The sequence below is a fragment of the Sorex araneus genome, chromosome 4 (assembly GCF_027595985.1).
Source record: "Sorex araneus isolate mSorAra2 chromosome 4, mSorAra2.pri, whole genome shotgun sequence".
NCBI classification, from domain to species: domain Eukaryota; kingdom Metazoa; phylum Chordata; class Mammalia; order Eulipotyphla; family Soricidae; genus Sorex; species Sorex araneus.
Genome location: NC_073305.1, coordinates 6835010 through 6854277, shown reverse-complemented (window position 1 = coordinate 6854277; position 19268 = coordinate 6835010). Strand labels below are relative to the sequence as shown.

The 19268-nt window shown below is 66.4% G+C and overlaps 3 protein-coding genes across 6 annotated transcripts in view; 1 reads left to right on the top strand and 2 right to left on the bottom strand.

Moving 5' to 3' along the window:
* Positions 1-197: 197 nt before the first annotated feature.
* Positions 198-6666, bottom strand: CRELD1 (cysteine rich with EGF like domains 1). Its single transcript, XM_055134823.1, has 10 exons — positions 6165-6666; positions 5952-6034; positions 3371-3481; positions 3047-3138; positions 2780-2956; positions 2612-2707; positions 1478-1561; positions 1294-1389; positions 1006-1140; positions 198-703 (listed from the first exon to the last, which is right to left on the bottom strand). The coding sequence occupies exons 1-10, from the start codon at positions 6336-6338 to the stop codon at positions 489-491; spliced, it is 1263 nt and encodes a 420-aa protein (XP_054990798.1). The 5' UTR covers positions 6339-6666; the 3' UTR covers positions 198-488.
* An 89-nt stretch (positions 6667-6755) lies between these two features.
* On the bottom strand, positions 6756-18143 carry IL17RC (interleukin 17 receptor C). 4 transcript variants are annotated; one of them, XM_004616020.2, is made up of 19 exons: positions 17861-18143; positions 17601-17622; positions 17273-17425; positions 16742-16813; positions 16539-16648; positions 15771-15882; positions 15513-15557; positions 13837-13976; positions 13680-13739; positions 11545-11599; positions 11290-11471; positions 11165-11215; positions 10079-10124; positions 9867-9988; positions 9684-9743; positions 8856-8904; positions 7682-7777; positions 7560-7598; positions 6758-7464 (listed from the first exon to the last, which is right to left on the bottom strand). In XM_004616020.2, exons 1-19 carry the CDS (start codon positions 17963-17965, stop codon positions 6875-6877), a joined length of 2109 nt encoding a protein of 702 aa, XP_004616077.2. In that variant the 5' UTR covers positions 17966-18143; the 3' UTR covers positions 6758-6874. The 4 variants fall into 4 exon arrangements, with proteins under 4 accessions (XP_054990789.1, XP_004616077.2, XP_054990791.1 ...); XM_055134814.1 differs by lacking the exon at positions 7560-7598 and having other exon boundaries at positions 6756-7464; XM_055134815.1 differs by lacking the exon at positions 15513-15557 and having other exon boundaries at positions 6759-7464.
* The window catches only part of CIDEC (cell death inducing DFFA like effector c), a 44686-nt gene continuing 33413 nt past the window's right edge, over positions 7996-19268 (top strand). Inside the window, exon 1 of the mRNA XM_055134836.1 lies at positions 7996-8018. The gene's annotated coding sequence lies outside the window, so the exon portion shown is untranslated. The remainder of the gene's footprint in view (positions 8019-19268) is intronic.

Genomic DNA, 19268 nt, shown 5'->3' with positions numbered 1-19268 from the left:
GGGTCCCTGGCAGGGGACGCCCAGTCCTGCCCTCCAGAGAACAGCCTCAGGGCCAAGCCTCTCCCATGCCCTCCCCTGCCCCCCCAGCGTAGCCCCCGATCCTCAGGGCTTTCAGGGACTTCCCCAAGATAAACCAGGGGCTCTTCAGCTCAGCCCACCCGTCCCCGGGGGTGGAGTCACACCACCCACCACCGGCCTCAGTTTTCCAGACCTTTATTTCCTGAGATGAATAAATTAACCGGTGCAGGGCAGGGGACAGGGAACGAAGGGGCTGGGGCAGGCCCCCCCGCAGGGACCGCTCCAGCCCCGGCCACCCCCAGGGGCCACCTCAAGAAGACCTTTGACCCTTGGCCCGCCTGGTGCCACCCACCCTCCTCCCAGGCCACTGTCTCGGGCATCCACTGTCAGGCCACTTTGCACTCGGGGGCCCCACGGAAGGGGCAGGGGTGCGGCCTGCTCCTGGCGAGACGAGGTGCGGCGTGCGGGCACTACCTGCCCTTGATGAAGCCCTCCAGCACGCGATCACTGCGCTCCGACAGCCAGTAGCCGGTCATGGCCGCCACCGCCCCGATGAAGATGGCCGTGAAGACCAGGTCGCCCTTGGCGGCCAGCGTGGCCAGCGCGCAGATGATGACGCCAAAGAACATCTGCTGCAGCACCACCAGCTCGTCCTCCGTCATCTCTGAGAAGAAGCCCGCCGACTCTGCGGGGAGCGGGGCGTCAGGCCCAGGGCGGCTGCCCCGCTCCCCGCACCCGGGCGGGCTCTGCACTGCCCCCTGCTGGCACCCCCGGGAAAGGGGTGCGTTCCAGGGTGTAGGTGGGCACACACAGCGGGCGGGCGGGCGTGTGCCCAGTGCCATGCCGTTCATGGGGAGGCCCCGAAGGACAGGGAGACAAGGCTCGGGGCAGCCGGGACAAGGCTCGGGGCAGCCAGGACAAGGCTAGGGGCAGCCGGGACAACGGCGGGAGGGCCCGGGTTGGCAGCCGCCCGGCGGAGGGACGCACCGGGGACCTGCTCCTGCACGCAGACACCGTCCACCTGCTTGTAGCCCGCGACGCAGACGCAGCGGTAGCTGCCCTCCGTGTTCTCACATTGCTCCTGCTCTCCAGGGCACACCTCCGTGGCACACTCGTCCACATCTGGGCGCAGAGGCGGAGGTCAGAGCCCTGGGCCAGGGCCACCCTGCCACCCCCCAATGTCCTGCCCCTCACCCGGGAACCCCGTCCACCTTCCCGCCCCCCCCACCCCCGCGGGCCAGGGTCCCGAGGGCCACGGCGGGGGCAGACGCTCACCCAGGCACTTGGAGCCCACTTGCTGGTAGCCACGGCTGCATTTCTTGCAGCGGCCCGGGCCGGCGCCCATGCAGCCGACGCAGGCCTTGGCACAGTCTGCAGGGGGCGCGGGATGGGGTGAGCGGCAGCCGCGGCACTCTGGGCCCAGCAGGGGGCGGCGCCCACCCGCCCGCGGGCCACTCACCCCGGCACTCGTAGGAGCCCTCCGTGTTCACGCAGAACTGGTTGGCGCCGCAGCTGGCGCGCTCCGTGCCGCACTCGTCAATGTCTGCAGAGGCCAGGGGCAGCGCTCGTACCCTTCCACGCCCAGGGCTGCAGCTGGAGGTCACAGCCGCCCGGCGGGCTCCTCCCCCAGCGCCAGACCCTGGGCGGCCAGTGGCCCAGTGCCCCGCCCCCCGCCTGGAGCAACCCTCTGCTCGGGCCTCCTAGTGGCTCTTTCTATTTTTGTGGGTTTTGGGCCATATCTGGAGGTGCTCAGGGGTCACTCCTGGTGGTGCTTGGGGATCCCATGGGACCTGCAGACTGAGCCCTGTGCAAGGCAGACACCCTCCCGCCGTGCTGTCCTCCCGTCCCTCACAGTGTTCCCGTCCCGTCCTCGCGTCCCAGTCAGGGAGGCTCCAGCCTCGACCACAAGCTGCACGCGAGGTGGGAAGACAGTTCGGGAAGACGGCACAGGGCCCGGGCCCCTGCAGTGCCGGGACAGCCTGGGATGAGAGACGCACAAACCCACTTTCCTCTAGGCGGGGGTTAGCATCTGCGGGTGCTCAGGGGCCAGACCCACCGGACAGTGCTCAGGGGCACGCCCAGCAGTGCTGGGGCAAGCCAAGGCTCCGCACACAGGCAAGGTGCACGCTCCAGCCCACTGCCCCAATCCTCTAGTTTGGGGCCCCTGGTTTCCTGCACTACCCAGCAGTGCCCAGGGCCACTCCCAGTGCTGTCCGGGAAACGGTACACAGTGGCAGGGATCTAGCCCGGGCGTCATGCATGCAGTGACCCGCGAGCCTTGTGGGACCTTCTTGTCACAGCAGCTTCGCCTTCCATCTCGGCCGGGACCAAGTCCCCAAGCCAGGGGCCTTCGGACCCCATGCTCCATACCCCCAACCCCCCCCCCGGTTGACCTTTCGTCAAGTCTCAAGACATGACCTTGAGGCGTGTGACCCTGACACTTCCTCCCAGCAGCGCTCCTGACTCCACACTGCACGGAGCTGGATGCAGGGCAGCACGGGCTGCACAGGGCAGTGCGGGTGTGGGGGGGCCCTCCCAGCCCCCCTAGCCCCCCCAGCCCCGTGCCCCGAGCCCCGCCCACACGCTCACTCACCCACACACTTGAGGTTATGCAGGGCCCAGCCCTTCTTGCACTGCAGACAGTGTGACTCGTCGGGCCCCGAGCAGCGCGCACAGGGGCCGAAGCAGGCTGCGGGGAGATGAGGATGATGAGGAGGGGCAGTAAGACCCCCGCCCGCCTCCCAGCCGCGCCCCTACCTACCGGAACACACCAGCTGGCTGGCGTTGCGCACCGCCTCGAAGTAGCCCGGGCCGCACTGGCCGCAGGCCTCGCCCCCGTAGCCGGCCCGGCAGGCGCAGCGCCCGCTGCCCCCGCGCGTGCCTTCGCCGTCGCACTGCCCGTAGCCGCCGCAGGGCTTCTCCACGCCCCCCGGACAGGCTGTGGGCGACACCACAGCAGCTGGGCAGGGGCTGCAGGGGTCCCGCCGGTGTCCCCGCCCTCCCGCCCGCCGGGGCCGCCATCACTCACGCAGGCACGAGGGCCCGAAGGTGCCAGGGGGGCAGCAAAGCTTCAGGGAGTCGGAGCAGAGCCACTGAAGGAGGTCGGGGGCTTCCTGCTGCCTGGGGGACGGGGGGGGGGGGGGGGGACACTGAGACCCCAGCTGGAGCCCCGCCCACACTCTGGGGAGAAGCCACGACCCCTGCCCGCCTGACGGACACGGGACTGGGACCCCCCCAGCGAGTCTCAGGAGGTCTGGGCCGGGCACATGAAGCCAAGCCAGACCCCGCGGACCCCCATGACGCTGGCCCTGCGTCCCCCGGGATGCCCCACCGTGCCCCGGGGCCCTCTCACTTGTGGAACCACCAGCTCTCCACCAGCTCCTCGCTCTGCTCCAGCAGGCGGTGGCACTCGAAGTCCGACTTGCTGCAGACGCCCTCCAGCACCTCCACCAGGCGGGTCTCACTGGCACGGGGGACACGGGGACACACGTCACCCGGAGAGACCCAGCAGAGGCCGGGGGGCATCCCAGATGGGGCGCCGCTCGGGGTCAGACAGACCGAGCCGCGTCTAGCCATGGGACCCTGAGCTTGCAGCCCTGTACCGGGGCTCACCCGCGGGCTAGGCAGCGACCCTCCCCCGGGCCTCGGCTCCCGGGGCTGCTCGAGGCCTCAGGGGGCCCAGGGGCTCCCCAGCACCACACGCCCCCAGCACTGCTGCGAGTGACGCTGAGCAGAGAGGGCGAGTAGCCCCCAGCACCTCTGGCGCGGCCCAGAATTTTAAACACACACACACACACACACACACACACACACACACACACACACACACACACACACACACAGTCTCTATAGCTCCATCAATCACAACGGCACACAGACTTGTCACTTCTCGACTATAAATAACGAGGACGGCAGGTGGGATATGAGACGAAGGAGCCTGGCAATGCCAAGTCACATGCCCCTACCCAGGGCCTGGCCTGCCGTGCCGGGCAGGCACCCACAGGGCGAGAACAGGTGCTCAAGCAAGAGCTGGACACCAACGCTTCAGGAACGGAGTGCTCCCGGCAGCCCGAGGGAGAAAGTCCCAACGCCCTTCAGCAGATGATCAGAGACAAAGTCAGGCTGGGGGCCGGAAGGGACAGTCCAGTGGGGAGGGCGCGGGCCTTGCATAAGGTGGACCATGGGTCCGTCCCTGGCACTCCACACGGCCCCCAAGCCCACTGAGTGAGCCCCGAGCACAGAGTCAGGAGGAAGCCCTGAGCACTGCCGGTGTGGCCATCCCTCCAAAAACCCCAGGGCTGGGCAGTACAGGGTGCGAGTGCTAAGGCACCTGCTTTGCACCCAGCTGACCTAGCACCACCCAGCCCTGGGCACTGCTGGGTGTGGCCCCAAGGCCCAAACAGTGAACAGAAAGTAGCATATCCGTGAAACAGGAGGGAGTTGTGCCAAATGGCAAATGCTGCGATCTTGAGACACAGTGCTCGGTGCAAAACACAAAGGCACGGGGCCACAATTCAATCCTGCCCCGACAGGCAACACAAGGTACCAACACCCCCATCTTACAGCCAGGAAAGCCGGGCTCAGAGCGGCTCGGTGATCCTCTCGCAGGCCCTCAGGGCCAGGACCCACCCGCAGCACGGAAGCACCAGCCCTGAGTCCTCCGCCCAGAGGGGCCAGAGGGGATGGCACCGCGTGGCCCGGCATCCTTCCAGACCCAACAGGCTGCCGATGCCCAGATCCACACGCCCATTCCTCCTCGTCCCCCAGTCGCCAGAACAAATCCTCCAGCCGATGTCAAAGAAGCACAGTACCCTGATTCTCCCCTTCCCCTAAGCCACTGCCCCCCAAGGTGGGCAACACCCCCTCCCCGGGGCCGGGAGACCCAGGAATACCCTCAGGTGGGTGGGTTGGGGGAGGTTGCTCCTTCCCTTAAAGGACAAATTTCAGGCCCGAGCCAGAGACCAATGGGTAAAGGCGCCTGCCTTGCATGTGGTCGACCCGGGTTCAATCCCAGTACCCCCCAGTGTCCCCCAAACACCACCGGGAGTGATTCTGGAGTGGAGAGCCAGGCGGGAGTAGGTCCTGAGCATCGCTGGGTGTGGCCCCCAAATAAAATAAACAAACGGAAAACACAGGTCCCAAGGCTGTGACCCATACATCCCCAAGGCTGCTCAGGGCTAGCTCTTAAAAAATATCTTTCTTAAAAGGAGGTGGCAGGCCAAGGACATCTGAGACCTCGGCTCACCCCTCCCGCTTGCCCTCCACTATCTCAGGACTGTCACTGGCCGCCTGTGCCACAGTCCCCAAACCAACGATCGTTCACTGTTTACCCTATTCGCGCCCCCAGCGGTGATGCCAGGAGTCCAGCCAGTCTTTCTGGGGGGCACACTCCTGAGAAATATCCTCCGGGCACGTCCCTGACGGACCCCACAGTTCACCACTCCAGGAGCCCCCAGCCTCCCTGCTGTTCCCTCCCGGCTGCTGGGGGGCGCAGTCCAGGAGCACGGTTGAGCACCTGAATGAACCCTACCCTGCCCCCCAAAACCCTCCAGCAGCGGCTCAGTCCCAGGCCCATGCCCCATCCCCAAAAGCTCCCAGACACGGACAAGCCCCACTGCCTCGGGCCACCCATGTCTCCAGCTGCGGCCGGGTCATGTTGAGGCCACACTCGGGGTAGTTCAGGAATCACTCCCCGCCCTGTGCTCGGAGATGACAGTCCTCGGCGGATCCAACCGCAGTTGGTCACAAGAGAGGCAAAAGCCTGAGCCCCCGAAAGCCCCTTCAAACTCTCTCCTGCCTGGGGCTTCTCTGGACAGCATATTCGGCCTGCCCCGCCCCCTGCTCTCCATCCAGGGGTGCTCACTGAGCAAGGCAGTGCTCCCGGGGTGTCCGGGCCCCAGGCAGAGCTGGGCGGTGGGGGGCACAGCCCGTACCTGTCTCTGTACTTGGACAGTTTCTCTTCCTCCCACGCGGTGTTGCCCCCTCCGAAGTTGTCCCGGATGGTCCTCTCCAGGCCCTGGAGACGGAGCACATGAGCGAGAGCCGCGCACGGGTCCCTCTCGGGGGCCCCGCAGCCGAGGGGGGCGCAGCGGCGGGGGCCGCGCGTCCGGCCCGGAGTGGCCCCCCGACCCCCGCCGCGCACGCACCTTGTTGAAGTTGTCCACCAGCCCCCGGCACGTGTGACACGGGTGGGGTGCGGCGGGGGGCGCCGGCTGGGGCAGCGGGGAGGGCTGCGGCCGCGCGGGCCCCGGGAGGCCGAGGAACAGGCTCAGGCCGCAGAGCAGGGCGGGCACCAGGGCCCTCGGGGGCCGCGGGGCCATCGCGGCCCGGCCGGGGGCGTCGCGCGGGGCAGGCGGGGAGGCCGCGGCGGGCGGCCCAGGGCCCGCTCGGTCCACGGGGCGGCCGCTACGCGGCGAGGGCAGCGGCCGGGCCTGCGGCGCCCGGGGCGCGGGGCAGCATCCCGGGCCCCGCGGGGCGGCGGCGGGGTCCGAGCCGGGCGCCGAGGCCGAGGGGCGGGCCTGGGGGCGGCGCCTGGGAGAAGGTTCGAGAGCCGCGGCGGCGCAGGCACCGCCCAGGAGCCGAGCGGACCGACCCGGCCCAGCCCGCGGGCGCCGGCCTGCCCAGCGACGTCGCCGCCGCCCGCGCCCCGCCCCGCGCCCTCCGCAGCGCCGCGGCCGGGGGCGGGGCACGCGCGGCAGCCAATGGCGGCGGCCCGGGCGCCGTGACGTCACCGAGCGCCAGCCAACCCGCGGCGGCGCCGGGCGTGCGCACCTGCCGGCGCGTCCTGGGCCCGCGGCGGCCCGCGGGGGCTCCCGGAGAGACACGCTGCAGCCGAGCGTAGGGTTCAGCGGCGCCTTTATTCGCCCCCGCCCGCGCCCCCCCGCGCGCGCACGCAGCTGTCCAGGGCGGGCCGCAGCGCCCGCGCCACGAGCTCGGCGCTCGCCCGCAGCCGCGCGGGCCGCGCCGCGCCCAGCAGCGCGCCCAGGAAGGCGGGCATCTGCGCGGGCAGCGCGAAGAGCGGCGCGGCGCGGAAGGGCGCGGGCACGGCGGCGGGCGCCAGCAGCCCGTCGAAGCAGGCGCCCACGTAGCGGCCGGCCGCGCGGCCCTGCAGGAAGTCGGGCAGCACGCAGCTGAGCGCCGCGGCGAAGGCGGCCTGCGGCGCGGCCACGGCGGCCGGCGGCCCGGCCTGCAGCCACTCGCGGCACAGCGCCACGGCGCCCGGCGAGAAGAGCAGCACCACCAGGCCGCCCTCCTGCAGCGTCTGGCGCCGCCGCGCGTGCGCCCAGGCCAGCGGCCCCAGCGCGCCCAGCTCCCGCCGGCTCCACAGGTCCACGGCCACGCGCAGCCGGAGCTGGCCCAGCGCCGACGCCAGGGCGCCCACCAGGCGCTCGAAGCCCGCGTCGTCCGCCGAGTAGAGCAGCAGCGCGGCGCGGGCCCGGGTGCCCCCTGCAGGGAAGAGCAGAGGGCGAGGGAGAGGTTAGAGGGCCCGGGACAGGGGACACGCCCCCCTCCCCTCCAGGCGCCGGCCAGCTCACACTCACCCCCCACGCCGACGTCCAGCTTCAGGAGCCTCAGCCACCCTGGTAGGGGAGAGGGGCCGTGAGCTCGGCCGCCCGCCCCCCGGCCCGGGCCCTGCCCCCCGGGGCCCCACAGGGTAGCCCACCTTTCACTGGGTCCTTCTTGAGGAGCCCCAGGACGACGAACACGGCCGCAAGCAGCAGGCAAGCCAGCCACACCAGGGCCCAGCGCCGGTGGACATCTGCAAGGCCGGGAGGGAGGGGCGTCCGGAGGGGGCTCTTAAAAGCCTCACGTCCACCCCATTCCCAGAGAGAAGAATCGAGGCCCCAACGCAGAGCCACCTGCCTCGCCCCAAAACGCACAACACTGGACGGGAGCTCAGGCCCCATGTTCCGGGTTGCCCCCTTGTCCCCGTTCAGCAAGACCCCTGCACCCCCACCCCCGGCGATGACTAGAGCGCACTTAACATGATGCCCGGCGTAGTAAGTGCTCAAGTGTCATGGATCTGTCCCCAAGCCTGGCCCCTGTCCTCTCCTGGGTGACCGCCACAGCTTCCAAACTGGCCTCTGGCTGTCTTTCCCCCCACGCTACTGCCACCAGCCAGAGAGCGCTTAAAAATACTGATTTGGGTATGGGGGAGGGGGCTTGCTTTGCAAGCTGCAGACCCAGCTGTGGTCCCCAGTGTCCCGCAGTGGTCCCCTGAGTACCACTGGATGTGGCTCCAGAATAACAACAAAAACCCACCCTAATTTGAAGGACCAGAGAGAGTCCAGTGGGCAGGGAGCTTGCCTGGCTCACGGCTGACTGAGGTTCAACCCCCAGCACCACATGTTATCCCCTGAGCACCACCAGGAGTCACGTCTGAGTACAGAGCCCAGAGCATTGCTGGGTGTGGCCCAGTCACCCCTGCCCCCCACCTCCTGCCAAAGAATAAAAGTACAAGTCCCTAGGTTTGGGGGGATAGTACAGTGGTTAGGGCACATGCCTAGCATACACCCAACCTGGGGTCAATCCCTGGCACCGCCTGGTCTCCAGAGCATCACAGGGTATAACCCTGAAGGCCTCGAAGACCAGCAGGGGTGGCTCTGGAGCCCCAGGTCACCACCACTGGGGCCTGGGGAGCCACTGGTACCACCAGGCTGGGGCATAACCCACTCTCAGGTCCTTACATGGAAACCACGGCCGGGCTGGCGGAGAATAACTGGGCCCCCTGAGCACTGCCTGGAAGCCCACCCACCCCAACTGAGACTGATTAGGGCCAGGGAAGAACACGGCTTCTGACCCCCGGTACCGAGAAGGGCAATTCCGGTGACACTCACACTTGTCCATGGCGCAGGCCCAGAGCACCACCAGGTCATCTCGGAACAGCTGTGAGACAAATAACCACATGCAGAGCCCAGCGCGGGCTCGGCTCCCAGTGGCCCTGGCCAGCCTGTCTCCGGGCACCCGCCTTCATCATGCACATACACATATGCACACGATCTGATCTCCAGGTGCCCGGGTTTCACTGCTCATGAACATGCACACGTGTGCACACAGCCTGATTTCATACAGCCTGATCTCACAGAGCCTCGTCTCCACACACCCCATCACCGTGCACGTACATGCACACAGCGTGCACACAGCCTGTGATTTCATACAGCCTGGTCTCACACAGCCTCGTCTCCACACCGTGCACGTACATGCACACAGCGTGCACACAGCCTGATTTCATACAGCCTGGCACATGCACACGCGCGCACACAGCCTGATTTCATACAGCCTCGTCTCACACAGCCTCGTCTCCACACACCCCCTCACCGTGCACGTACATGCACACAGCGTGCACAAAGCTCCCTGCAGCGGGCTCCGCCTGCTATTCCCTGGACAGGTCACTCTTGGCAGTGCTCGGGGACTCTGCAGTGCAGGAAGAGCTTTCCCCGCAGCCCCCCCTGGACACGCCCCCATCCCCCCTTTCTCACAGGAAGGTGACCACCTGGTTCCCAGCCAGCAGTGGGCAGCTGAGGGACAGACTGTGCTGTTCCTACTCTTTGCGTCCCAGGGCTGGACACAAAGGAAGCATGGCGGTGGAGCGGGCGTCCAGGCCAGCGAGGTGACCCCTGCCTGCCCGCAGGAAGACGGGCTCGCGCAGTACCTCCGACACGCACCTGCAGACACTGGCCTGCCCGCAGGTCCTGGAGAATCTGCTGCCCAATATGCGCTGTCCTCTGCCGAGCAAGGGGTGGGGCGTGAGCACAGCAGGTGGGGGTAGGGGTGGGGGTGGGGGGAGCCTGGGCCGCTGCCGCCTGCCTCCCCTGGGTCCCAGAGACCAGCGAGAAGAGGGTCCTCACCGGGGAGGCCCTGCCGAGCAGCGGGGTGCAGCCACGGGCGTCCAGGGCACAGAACGAGCCGTTGCCGGGCGCCCCTCGCGTCTCCACCAGCAGCGTATCCGTCTTGGGAGGGCCCAGCGAGTCTGCAGAGGGGGCGAGCCCACTCATGTGATGGCCCACCCGAGTGACGGCCACCAGCACCCCCCGCCTGGCCCTGGCGAGTCCCCACTCACCTGCCCACAGGCACTCCAGCAGCGGCGGCCCCTCCCAGCCGCTCACCTGCATGGGAGGGGTGGGGGGAGTGGGATGAGGGGAGGCAGGAAGACACAGGCCCAGAACTCAGGACCCCACGGCTTCAAGGCCTTTCTCACCAGTGGGTCATCGGTACCGGGAGGCCAGTGGCCCCAGCACACCCGCTTCACGGCCCACCGACACTCAGACGTTCCCTTCTCGCCTCACCCCTTCCACAGGGCCTCACCCCATCATTCACTTTGATTTGTTTTCCTGGGGCAGGCTCAGGGCTTGCTCCAGGCTCAGCGCTTGCTCCTGGCTCTCTGCTCAGGGGACCCCATGCAGTGCTGGGGGTGGAACCAGGGTCAACTGCATGCAAAGCGGGGGTCTCAATCCCTGGACTTTCTCCCCCCAGCTAGGAAGGTGCAGCCCCTCCCCACTTTTCCCAGTGTTGAGTTTCAAATCCAGAGGCTTGGGGCTGGAGTGAGAGGACGGGGAGAGCATTTGCCTTGCACATGGTCAACCTGGGTTTGATCCCCAGCATCCCATAAGGTCCCCTGAGCGCCAGGAATGAGTCCTGAGTGCAGAGTCAGCATCACCAGGCCTAGCTCCAAAACCAAAATAAAGTAACAAAAAATATATATATATTAATCCAGGGGCCTTTCTTGGGGTGCTTGTTCACATTTCATTTCTTCTGCCTCTCCGTGGGACGCTGAGCCCCTCAGAGGGACACACGTCAGCCAGAAGCAGGGCCTGGCCTGGAACTGACTCCGGGACCCGGGGAGGGTGCGTTTCCCTAGCAGTGCCCGGGGATCCAGCCAAGGGCTCACACGTGTAAGGTGGGCACCAGCCCCGCCCTGCCCTGAGATTACATCCTGACAGGCGGGCACCCAGCTGGGCACTCCACAAGCGGCTTCACTACCCGCAGTCACTCCTGTACCCCCAAACAGCTAGGGGGGTCCTGAATGGGGCTCCTACACCCCAGAATCCTGCCTCTCCAGGGACCCATGGATAGAGGGTGCCCAGCCTTGGCTGGGGGCCCTGCCGCCCACCCCAGCACTCTGGCACTCTGGTGCCCCCTTTCTCACCTGGACACACAGGTTGGGGTGCCCTTCCAGCAGCGGGAACTCAAGGGCCCTCTGTGGAAAGAGGACAAGAGGTGGGTCCCCAAAAGTGGTTCCTGGGCCCCCCCCGTCCACCCCACCTCACTTACGTTGGCAGTGACATTCTCTGGGGACAGTGGCGGCACCAGTGGTTGGCAGGGGCCCCCGCCTGGAGCCTGCCAGCACAGCTCGGCCACAGCAGAGACCGGGCAGGGCGCGTCCAGCCTCCAGCCCGTCGGGGGCAACAGCTGCACTCGGACAGATTGCCAGAGGTTGCGGTGCGCACGTGGGTCTGCGGGGACGGGGCGTCAGTACACGCCCACCGCTGCCCGATCCACACCCCCCAACCCCCACCGTCGACTCACCTGTCCCAAAGGGGCAAGTGCTCGTTCGGATGGAGTCAGGCTCCAGAGGCCAGACCTGCAAGAGAGTGGGTTCTGCAGGGCAGTGCCACCCGCACCCTCCCGTGCCAGGCCCTCCGGATGCCGCCGTGCCTTCAGCGCTCGCTTCACACCACCAGGCCCGGAGACTTGTCTTCCTTCCGGCAAACCTACTGCAACCTCCAACCACAGCTTTATTGGGGGGGGGGGCGAGGCCATACCCAGCAGTGCTCACAACTTGCTCCTGGTGGGTGCTGAGGATCATATGGGGTGCCAGGGATCGAACCCAGGACAGTTGCATGCAAGGTAGGTGCCCTACCCGCTGTACTATCGCTCCAATCCTCCCACATTTTCATTTAACAGATTTTGGTTTTGGCGGGGAGGGCCACACCTGGCAATACTCAGAAATAACTCCTGGCTCTGAGCTCAGGAATCACTCCTGGCGGTGCTCAGGGGGCCATATGGGATGCCGAGGATCGAACCTGGGCCGGCCACATGCAACAGAAGCACCCTCCCCGCTGTGCTGTCGCTCCGACCCCACTTAACAGATTTTGAACAAACACGACCCATGTGCCTGAGCACGGAGCTGTGTCATCACGCCCGCCCACAGTCCCTTCGTGCCAGGTACCAGAGCCCAATGCTAAGGACGTAACTGGTTACTTCTTTCCATTTTTGGCTTGACTGGTGGGTTGTCTTTTTTCAGTGCTAGGGACCAAACTCAGGGCCTCGTACATGCCAGCCGATCCTCTACCTCTAAGCAGGCCCTCAGCAGCCTCTGGCCCCTTCGATGGCTCCGTCCTGTGCTAACCCTCAAGCTAATATACTCATTTGCTCAGCAAACCTGTAATCAAAGCACCTCTGAGGGGGCAGGCACCGAGCGCAGAGCCACTTATGGAAGAGCAAACATCTGGTGAACGAACATCTGGTCCGCGTCCGGCTGCTATACTCAGGGGGCTCAGCTCACGTGTGTGAGGCTCTGGGCTGGTGCCCAGCAACACACACACACACACACACACACACACACACACATTTTAACTAATGAAACTCATGCTAGGAAGTGCAGTTTCATTCATTGCACAAACGTGCACAGTGTCCACTACCATCAGGCCCTGCCCAGCGCGCTGGAGGCGGGACTAGACTTTAATTAAAACCATTTCCCTGCCTTGCAGGATATTAGAGTTACAGCTGGGGTGAAAAAGGACAAATAAATGGATCGATCGCTCATTTATTGAGCCTGTGTGTGTACACGGAGCCGTAAGACAGGTGTCCGTCCTGTCGGAGAGGAAGTGATTCGTGGGGGGGAAGGGCTGCAGGGCAAAGGGGAAGCCTGGGGAAGGAGGTGACATGTCACCCGGGGGACGGGGGCTCTGTGGGGAAGAAGTCGGGGCGTTCAGGGCTGGGGTCACCCCCCAAGTGAAAGCCCAGAGGTGTGCCTTGATGAGCTATCCCTTCAGATGCCACCAAGTTCCTGCGAGGGGGGGGTCAGGGGAGAGACACGGGGCGGCCGAGAGCAGGGGTGCAGACGCCAGGGAGAGCCAGAGGAGAAGACGGAGACGCAGAGCATGTGGGGATGGAAGGGGGACTCTCATGGGCAGTGGAGCCTGCTGACCGCCCAAAAATGCCACCGGAGGGATGAGCCAATGGGCGGCAGCCTGCTTGGATGTGAGTGGGTACAGCCCTGTAAGCCTGGAGCTGCTTCTTGTTCCATTTTGGGTTTCTTTAGTTCTTTTGTTTCATGGAGTCACATCGAGGGGCTACTGCCAGCCCAGTGCTCAGGGGTCCTAGAGGATGAGGGGGTGCCTCGGATCCAACCCAGGGATGATGTCCCCATTGACAGATGGCAAACAGACTCAGAGAGGTGAAGTGACTTGCCTGAGGTCACACAGCCAGCAAAGGGCTAACTCAAACCAGCCTGAGCTCACAGCACCTTCTGGGGGGACCAAGAAGGAACTGGGGGAGCAGAGGAAGTGGTAGGGGGGTGCGTCAGCTCAGTAGGGCCGAGAATCATCCTAGAAATCGGGGCCCGCACCAGGCAGCAGGCTTGGAACAGCTAAGGCCAAGGCACGGCCCCTAAACAGAGAGAGGAGGATCGGGGAGCCCCCCGCGGCCCCCCAGCATACCTGGACACAGAGGCAAGGAAGCAGGTCTTGGGGGCTCAGCGGGATGGTCTGAGGCCCAGTCTGTGGACAAGCAGAAAGGGGGCCTGAGTGAGGGGGAGCAGAGACCAGCGTGGAGGGAGCCAGGCTTTGGGGGTCTCCCAGGGGCCGCGAGGCTCACCAGGTTTCGGGCCCACCAGCGTCGGGGGGCGCCCCGGCTCTGGTTCAGGTACACGGAGAGGCCGAAGCGCTGGTCCTCAGACACGTCCAGCTGCAGCTGCACCTCATCCCCGTCCGCGGACACGCTGACCCAGGGCAGGGCTGCGGGGGGAGGGGACCGCAGCCTCCTTCACCTCTCCCGCATCCCAGCCCCAGCCAGGCCGCCGGCCCGCTTCCCGGACCCGAGCCTGGGCTCAGGACTCTTGGGGGAGGCCCTGGTGGGGGACCCCATAACCACTATGGAACAGACACCCCTTCTCTGCTCAGACCGTCCCTGGGGCCCTGAGGCGAGTGGCAGAGGCCAGCCAGGGGATGGGGCGGCCGCAGTCTCGTCTCCCCTCTCTCTCCTTGGGTCAGCGCCCACCACGCCTGCCTGTGCCGGCCCCAGCCCTGCACTGCCTGTCCCCGCCCCCCCCCATTCCCACAGGGCTCCCCGCACAAGGCCCTCCTCGACCCTGCATCTCCAGCTCCAGCTCTGGGCCTGTCAGCGTCACCCCCATCACCACCTCGAGCCACGCTCACCCCCCCCCCCCACCGTCCCCACAGAGGTCAAGGGCTGAGACAGAGTCTGAGCTGGAGGAGGCCAGGAGAACCCCCCCCCCTGCAAATCACCACGTTGGTGTCAGGATGCAAATTCAGCCCATGTAGAAAAAAACTCAATCGGTTCTTGAAAGTGTTTGCTTTGTGCCCCTCTCTGCAAGAACTACAATGCACAATTAAAAAAAATATGATAGGGGGCTGAGGGCTAGAGCAATAGCACAGCAGGTAGGGCGTTTGCCTTGCACGCAGCCAACCTGGGTTTGATTCCTCCATCCCTCTCGGAGAGCCCGGCAAGCTGCGGAGAGTATCCCGCCCGCACAGCAGAGCCTGGCAAGCTACCCGTGGTGTATTTGATATGTCAAAAACAGTCACAACAAGTCTCACAATGGAGACGTTACTGGTGCCCGCTCGAGCAAGTCGACGAGCAACAGGATGACAGTGACGGGGGCAGTGGTACCCCACGTGTTCCCCCAAGGCGGGCTAGGAGTGACTCTGAGCCCAGAGCCAGAAGTTTGTCCAGACACTGCCAGGTGTGGCCCGAAAACAAGACAACAAATAAACAAGTGAAAAAAAAAAACAACAGCGTATAACGAGAACCAAACCTCAATAGAGCGTGAGCAAACTCAATAGAGTCCCAACTTATTATAATATTATTATTATTATTATTTTCTTCTACCAGGGCTACCCCTGGTAATGCTCAGGGCTTATTCCTGGCTCTGCGGCCAGGCGTCACTCTTGGTGGGGCTGGGGGGACCCTATGGGGTGCCGGGGATCAAACCTGGGTTCGCTGTGTGCAAGGCCAACGCCTTAACCCCCGTGATCTCTCTCCAGCCCTACAGTCGACACTTTCTTTGTCTTATTTTAGGGCTGAAAATTACTTTTACTTTGATACACGGGGGGAGGCCCGATCACCCCAAGAATTCTCCGGAGCTCCGGAGCAGGAACTGTTTGCGGGGCGAGCAAGAGGCTGGTCTTTATTCCCCGAGGGCCCGGGGACCACTACATGGTCGGTGTGACCAGGTCCTGCACGCTCCAGCCCCGCCCCGGCCCCGCCCCGGCCCCGCCCACGCCCGCCCCGGCCCCGCCCCCGGCCCCTACCCCGACAGCTCTGGACACTGTCCCGGACTCCGAGCCCCCTGCAGTCTGGGGAGAGATCAGAGAAAACAGAAAAGACCCGCGGGGGTCAGGGGCCACGGGGAGACGGACACTGGCCCGTGGGAAGGGCCGGGACAGACTTCCTGTCCCCGAGATGCCGCCCCTCCATCCGGTGCCCACGGCACCTTCCCCAGGGGCTGCAAAGACATGTCACCTGGGGGTGGACGGGAACCGGAGGGGGCGCGGGGGGGGGGGTCTTACCGGGCAGCTGCCGCGTGAGGCTCAGTTCCTGCTGGTACCGGGGCAGGGTGTAGGCAAATACATGCACCTCGGCGCCCAGCGTGGCCTCGAAACACTCAAACACCAGGGAGCCCTGCGGGAGAGGGGGCCGCTGGGCACGCGGAGCTCAGAGTGGGCTGAGCCCCCCACTTCCCAGCCAGGGCGCTGGGGACCTGAGCGGCCCCCAGCTGCCTGCAGGGCAGGCCGCTGCTCTGACCCCTTCACCTCTGCTCCTGCCCCGTGCCTGAGCTGACCATCAGATGGCCCCTCACCGACAGGGGGGCTAAGCTCTGCCCCCGAAAGTGGGTCTCCGACCCCAGCCCCCAGCCCCTGCTCGCTGATGGGACGTTCCAGAGTTTTCTACGTTGACGGACATTGGGGGGCGCTGGGACGTCAGGAACGGGCTCTACCCTGTGCCCCCTGCGGGGGGCCCCTCCTCAAGCCTCAGCCTTTCCCGGCAGAATGGGGTGACCCCCCCCCCGGCAGACATCCCGCAGGAGCCCCCGCTGAGCCGCGCCCGGGCCCCCCAGCGTGGTTCTGAGACACGAGATGGAACAGGGGCACTGGCTGAGCCCGGCCACCTCTGCTCACTGATCGCAACAGAGGAAGGGGACCCTCATCCCCGAGTTAGAGCTGGGAAAATCGAGGCACATGAGCCGGAAGGGGCTGCCCCAGCCCAGGGGGCCAGAAGCGCACGGGGACGGCACCTTCTGCGCCCTCTCGAGAGGTGGCTGCGCCCGAGGCACCTACCACGGACTGTCCAGGCTGCGCACGGGCCGCGGGCACCTGCACCTCCAGCAGGGCGCAGCGGGAGACCAGGTAGTCCTGGAAGGACAGTACGACGTGGGCCTGGACAGAGCCTGTGCGTGGGCAGCAGAACAGGGCCTGGCGTTAGACCAGCACCTGGGGAGCCCCCACCCCCGCGGCCCATTGGGCTCCCCAGGTTCCCTCACCGTTTGCGGGCACCTCAGGCGCTGGGGCGGCTCTCGCCAACTCGGCCTCACCTTCAGGCTCTTCGGAAGGCCCTGGAGGGGCAGTGGGCCAGTCCAGTTCAGACCCCCGCCCCCGGCCTGGCCTCAGGCAGGAAGCCCGGGCCGGCGGCACAGAGACAGCCGGGTTGGGGCTGGGGCTCGGCCGTGGGGTTCTGCAGAGCCGGACACGCTGCCCGCCTCTGTGCCCTGGAGCCCACGAGTTGCGCGTGACCGCTGCCGGCCACTCAGCTCCCGGGGGATCATTACACACCCACGTGCGTGCAGCCTGACTCACCAAGCACACACCCGGCGCCCAGGGCCCCGCCCCCTGCACCTCCCTACCCCTGCGCCGGCTCGAGTGTACACCCCTGTCCCCCACACACCACCCTCGGGCACACCCGTGTATACCCAGCCCCACCCCTTACCCCCCCCTCCGCCCTGCGCCCGGGGCAGTGGCACGCATGCGCACACGCACACACGCGCCACCCGGGGCCAGCCCCTTGTTTGGCTCACCGAGCACGGCCAGGTGGAGGGTGACGCGCACACAGAGGTCACAGTCGTGCTTCTGGTGGCACCTGAGCACCAGCTCTGTCTGCAGCTGAGTGGGCACCAGCACAGGGCCGGGGGCGGGCACCAGGCGCTCCTGCACACACAGCACGTCGCCGTCTGCAGGGAGAGGGTGTGACGGGCGGTCCGGACCCGAATTGGGCTGCAGCTGACCCCCGGGGGACAGAGGGCTCTGAGGCCCCCCTCCGGCCGGCGAGGCAGCGGTACTGGCACGGCCTTCTCCCGCCCGTGAGCCTGGGGAGTCGTTTCCCTTCCCCAAGCGGGTGGTACTCACCCCAGAGCTGGCAGGACAGGCCCTGGGAAGGAGGCAAGGGAGAGTCAGAGCCCGAGGTCCCGAGTCGCACCCCCTCCCTGTCCGGGACCCCTCTCCCGGCCTGCCCTTCCAGGGGCCCCCAGCGGGAGTACGCAGGGCCCTGCGGGAGCACCAACCCCGGCTTCCCGGCCCTGACACCAGACAGACCAGCCAGGGCAGTTCGGGCAGTGGGTGGGGGCAGGACCTGGGCCTCCCCCAACCTTCTCGGGCCCCAGACTCACCGGGGAGCAGCGGACGGTGTCCTGGGACCCCAGCAGCCTCTCGAGGGCGAGGATCCCCGGGCTGCGGCCCAGCGCCAAGGACAGCAGGAACCAGGACACTGGCATCACCCAGGTACCAGGCGGTGCCCGGCCCGGGGCTCTGTCCTGCCCCCCCAGAGGGGGGGCAGACGCCCCCTTTCCGCTCCTACTCAGCCCTAGCTAGTGGGCGGAACGGCCAGAATCCGGCGGCTCGCAGGCCCGGGATCCCGGGAGCCGACTCCCGACTCCAGGCCGGTGGTTTCGGTTTGGCCCGGCGCTCCCGCCCCGCCCCGCCCCTCCCGCTGGCGCCTCCTCCCTCTCCCGCTCCTGCTCCGCTGACCCGGGCCGGGCTGGCCCCAGGAGGGCTGTGGCTTCGGGGGAGGCTGCTGCCCCTCACGTAGTCCCGCTCTCAGGACCACCCCGGACCACGCTTGGGCGTTTCCACGGCCGTGCGCTCTCTCTGCGTCTTCGTGCCCACTAGGTCCCCCTGCCTGGGCACTCAGGGCCCTTCCCCTGCACACCCTGGGCTGGGGGGGCACTAGGGGGCTCACAGAAAGTGGGTCTAGCTCTGGCCACTCTGCTGCAGTGCGCAGGGGCGAGCGTGGCCCAGGGCCTGGTGGCCGCTGCTGAGTGTCCTGTGGGAGCTGTGCTGTCCTTTTTATTTATTTTTTTTTCCATTTTGGGTCACACCCAGCGATGCTCAGGGGTTAGTCCTGGCTCATGCACTCAGGAATTACTAACCCTGGCGGTGCTCAGGGGCCATGTGGGATGCTGGGAATCAAACCCAGGTTGGCCAAATGCAAAGCAAACGCCCTCCCCGCTGTGCTGTTGCTCCAGCCCCTGTCCCCCCACCCACCCACTGTCCTTTTCCGGGGCTCTTTTTGTTGTTGTTGTTGTTGTTTTGGGGCCACACCCGGCATGCTCAGGAGTCACGCCTGGCTCTGCACTCAGGCATCACTCCTGGTTGGGGCGCCGGGGATCCTATGGGGTTCCTGGGATGAACCGGGCTTGGCGACTGCAGGGCAAACACCCTCCTGGATGTCCCACCGCCCCCTGGGAGCCTGTCACCCTTTCGGAGGCACTGCTTGTGGGAAGCTGGAGCGCGGGGCGGAGGCGCACGTGGAGGAGGTGGGCCCACCCACGCAGACCCGGACACGCAGCTGCAGCTCTGCTGGCTTTATTCATGCCTCTCCAGCCCTCGGCACCGTCCCCCGGGCCCCGGGGCCTTTCCCGGGTCCACGGTCCCCTACCCGCACGCGCTCCAGGCAGGGCCTGGGTGGAGCACGCGCAGACCCGGCTGCGGCGTTTTGGAGGCGTCGGTTGGGGGTGCTGGGGTGGGAGGAACGCGCGTCATCGCGCGGGCGGGCGGGCGGGCGTCTCCTCTCCGGGG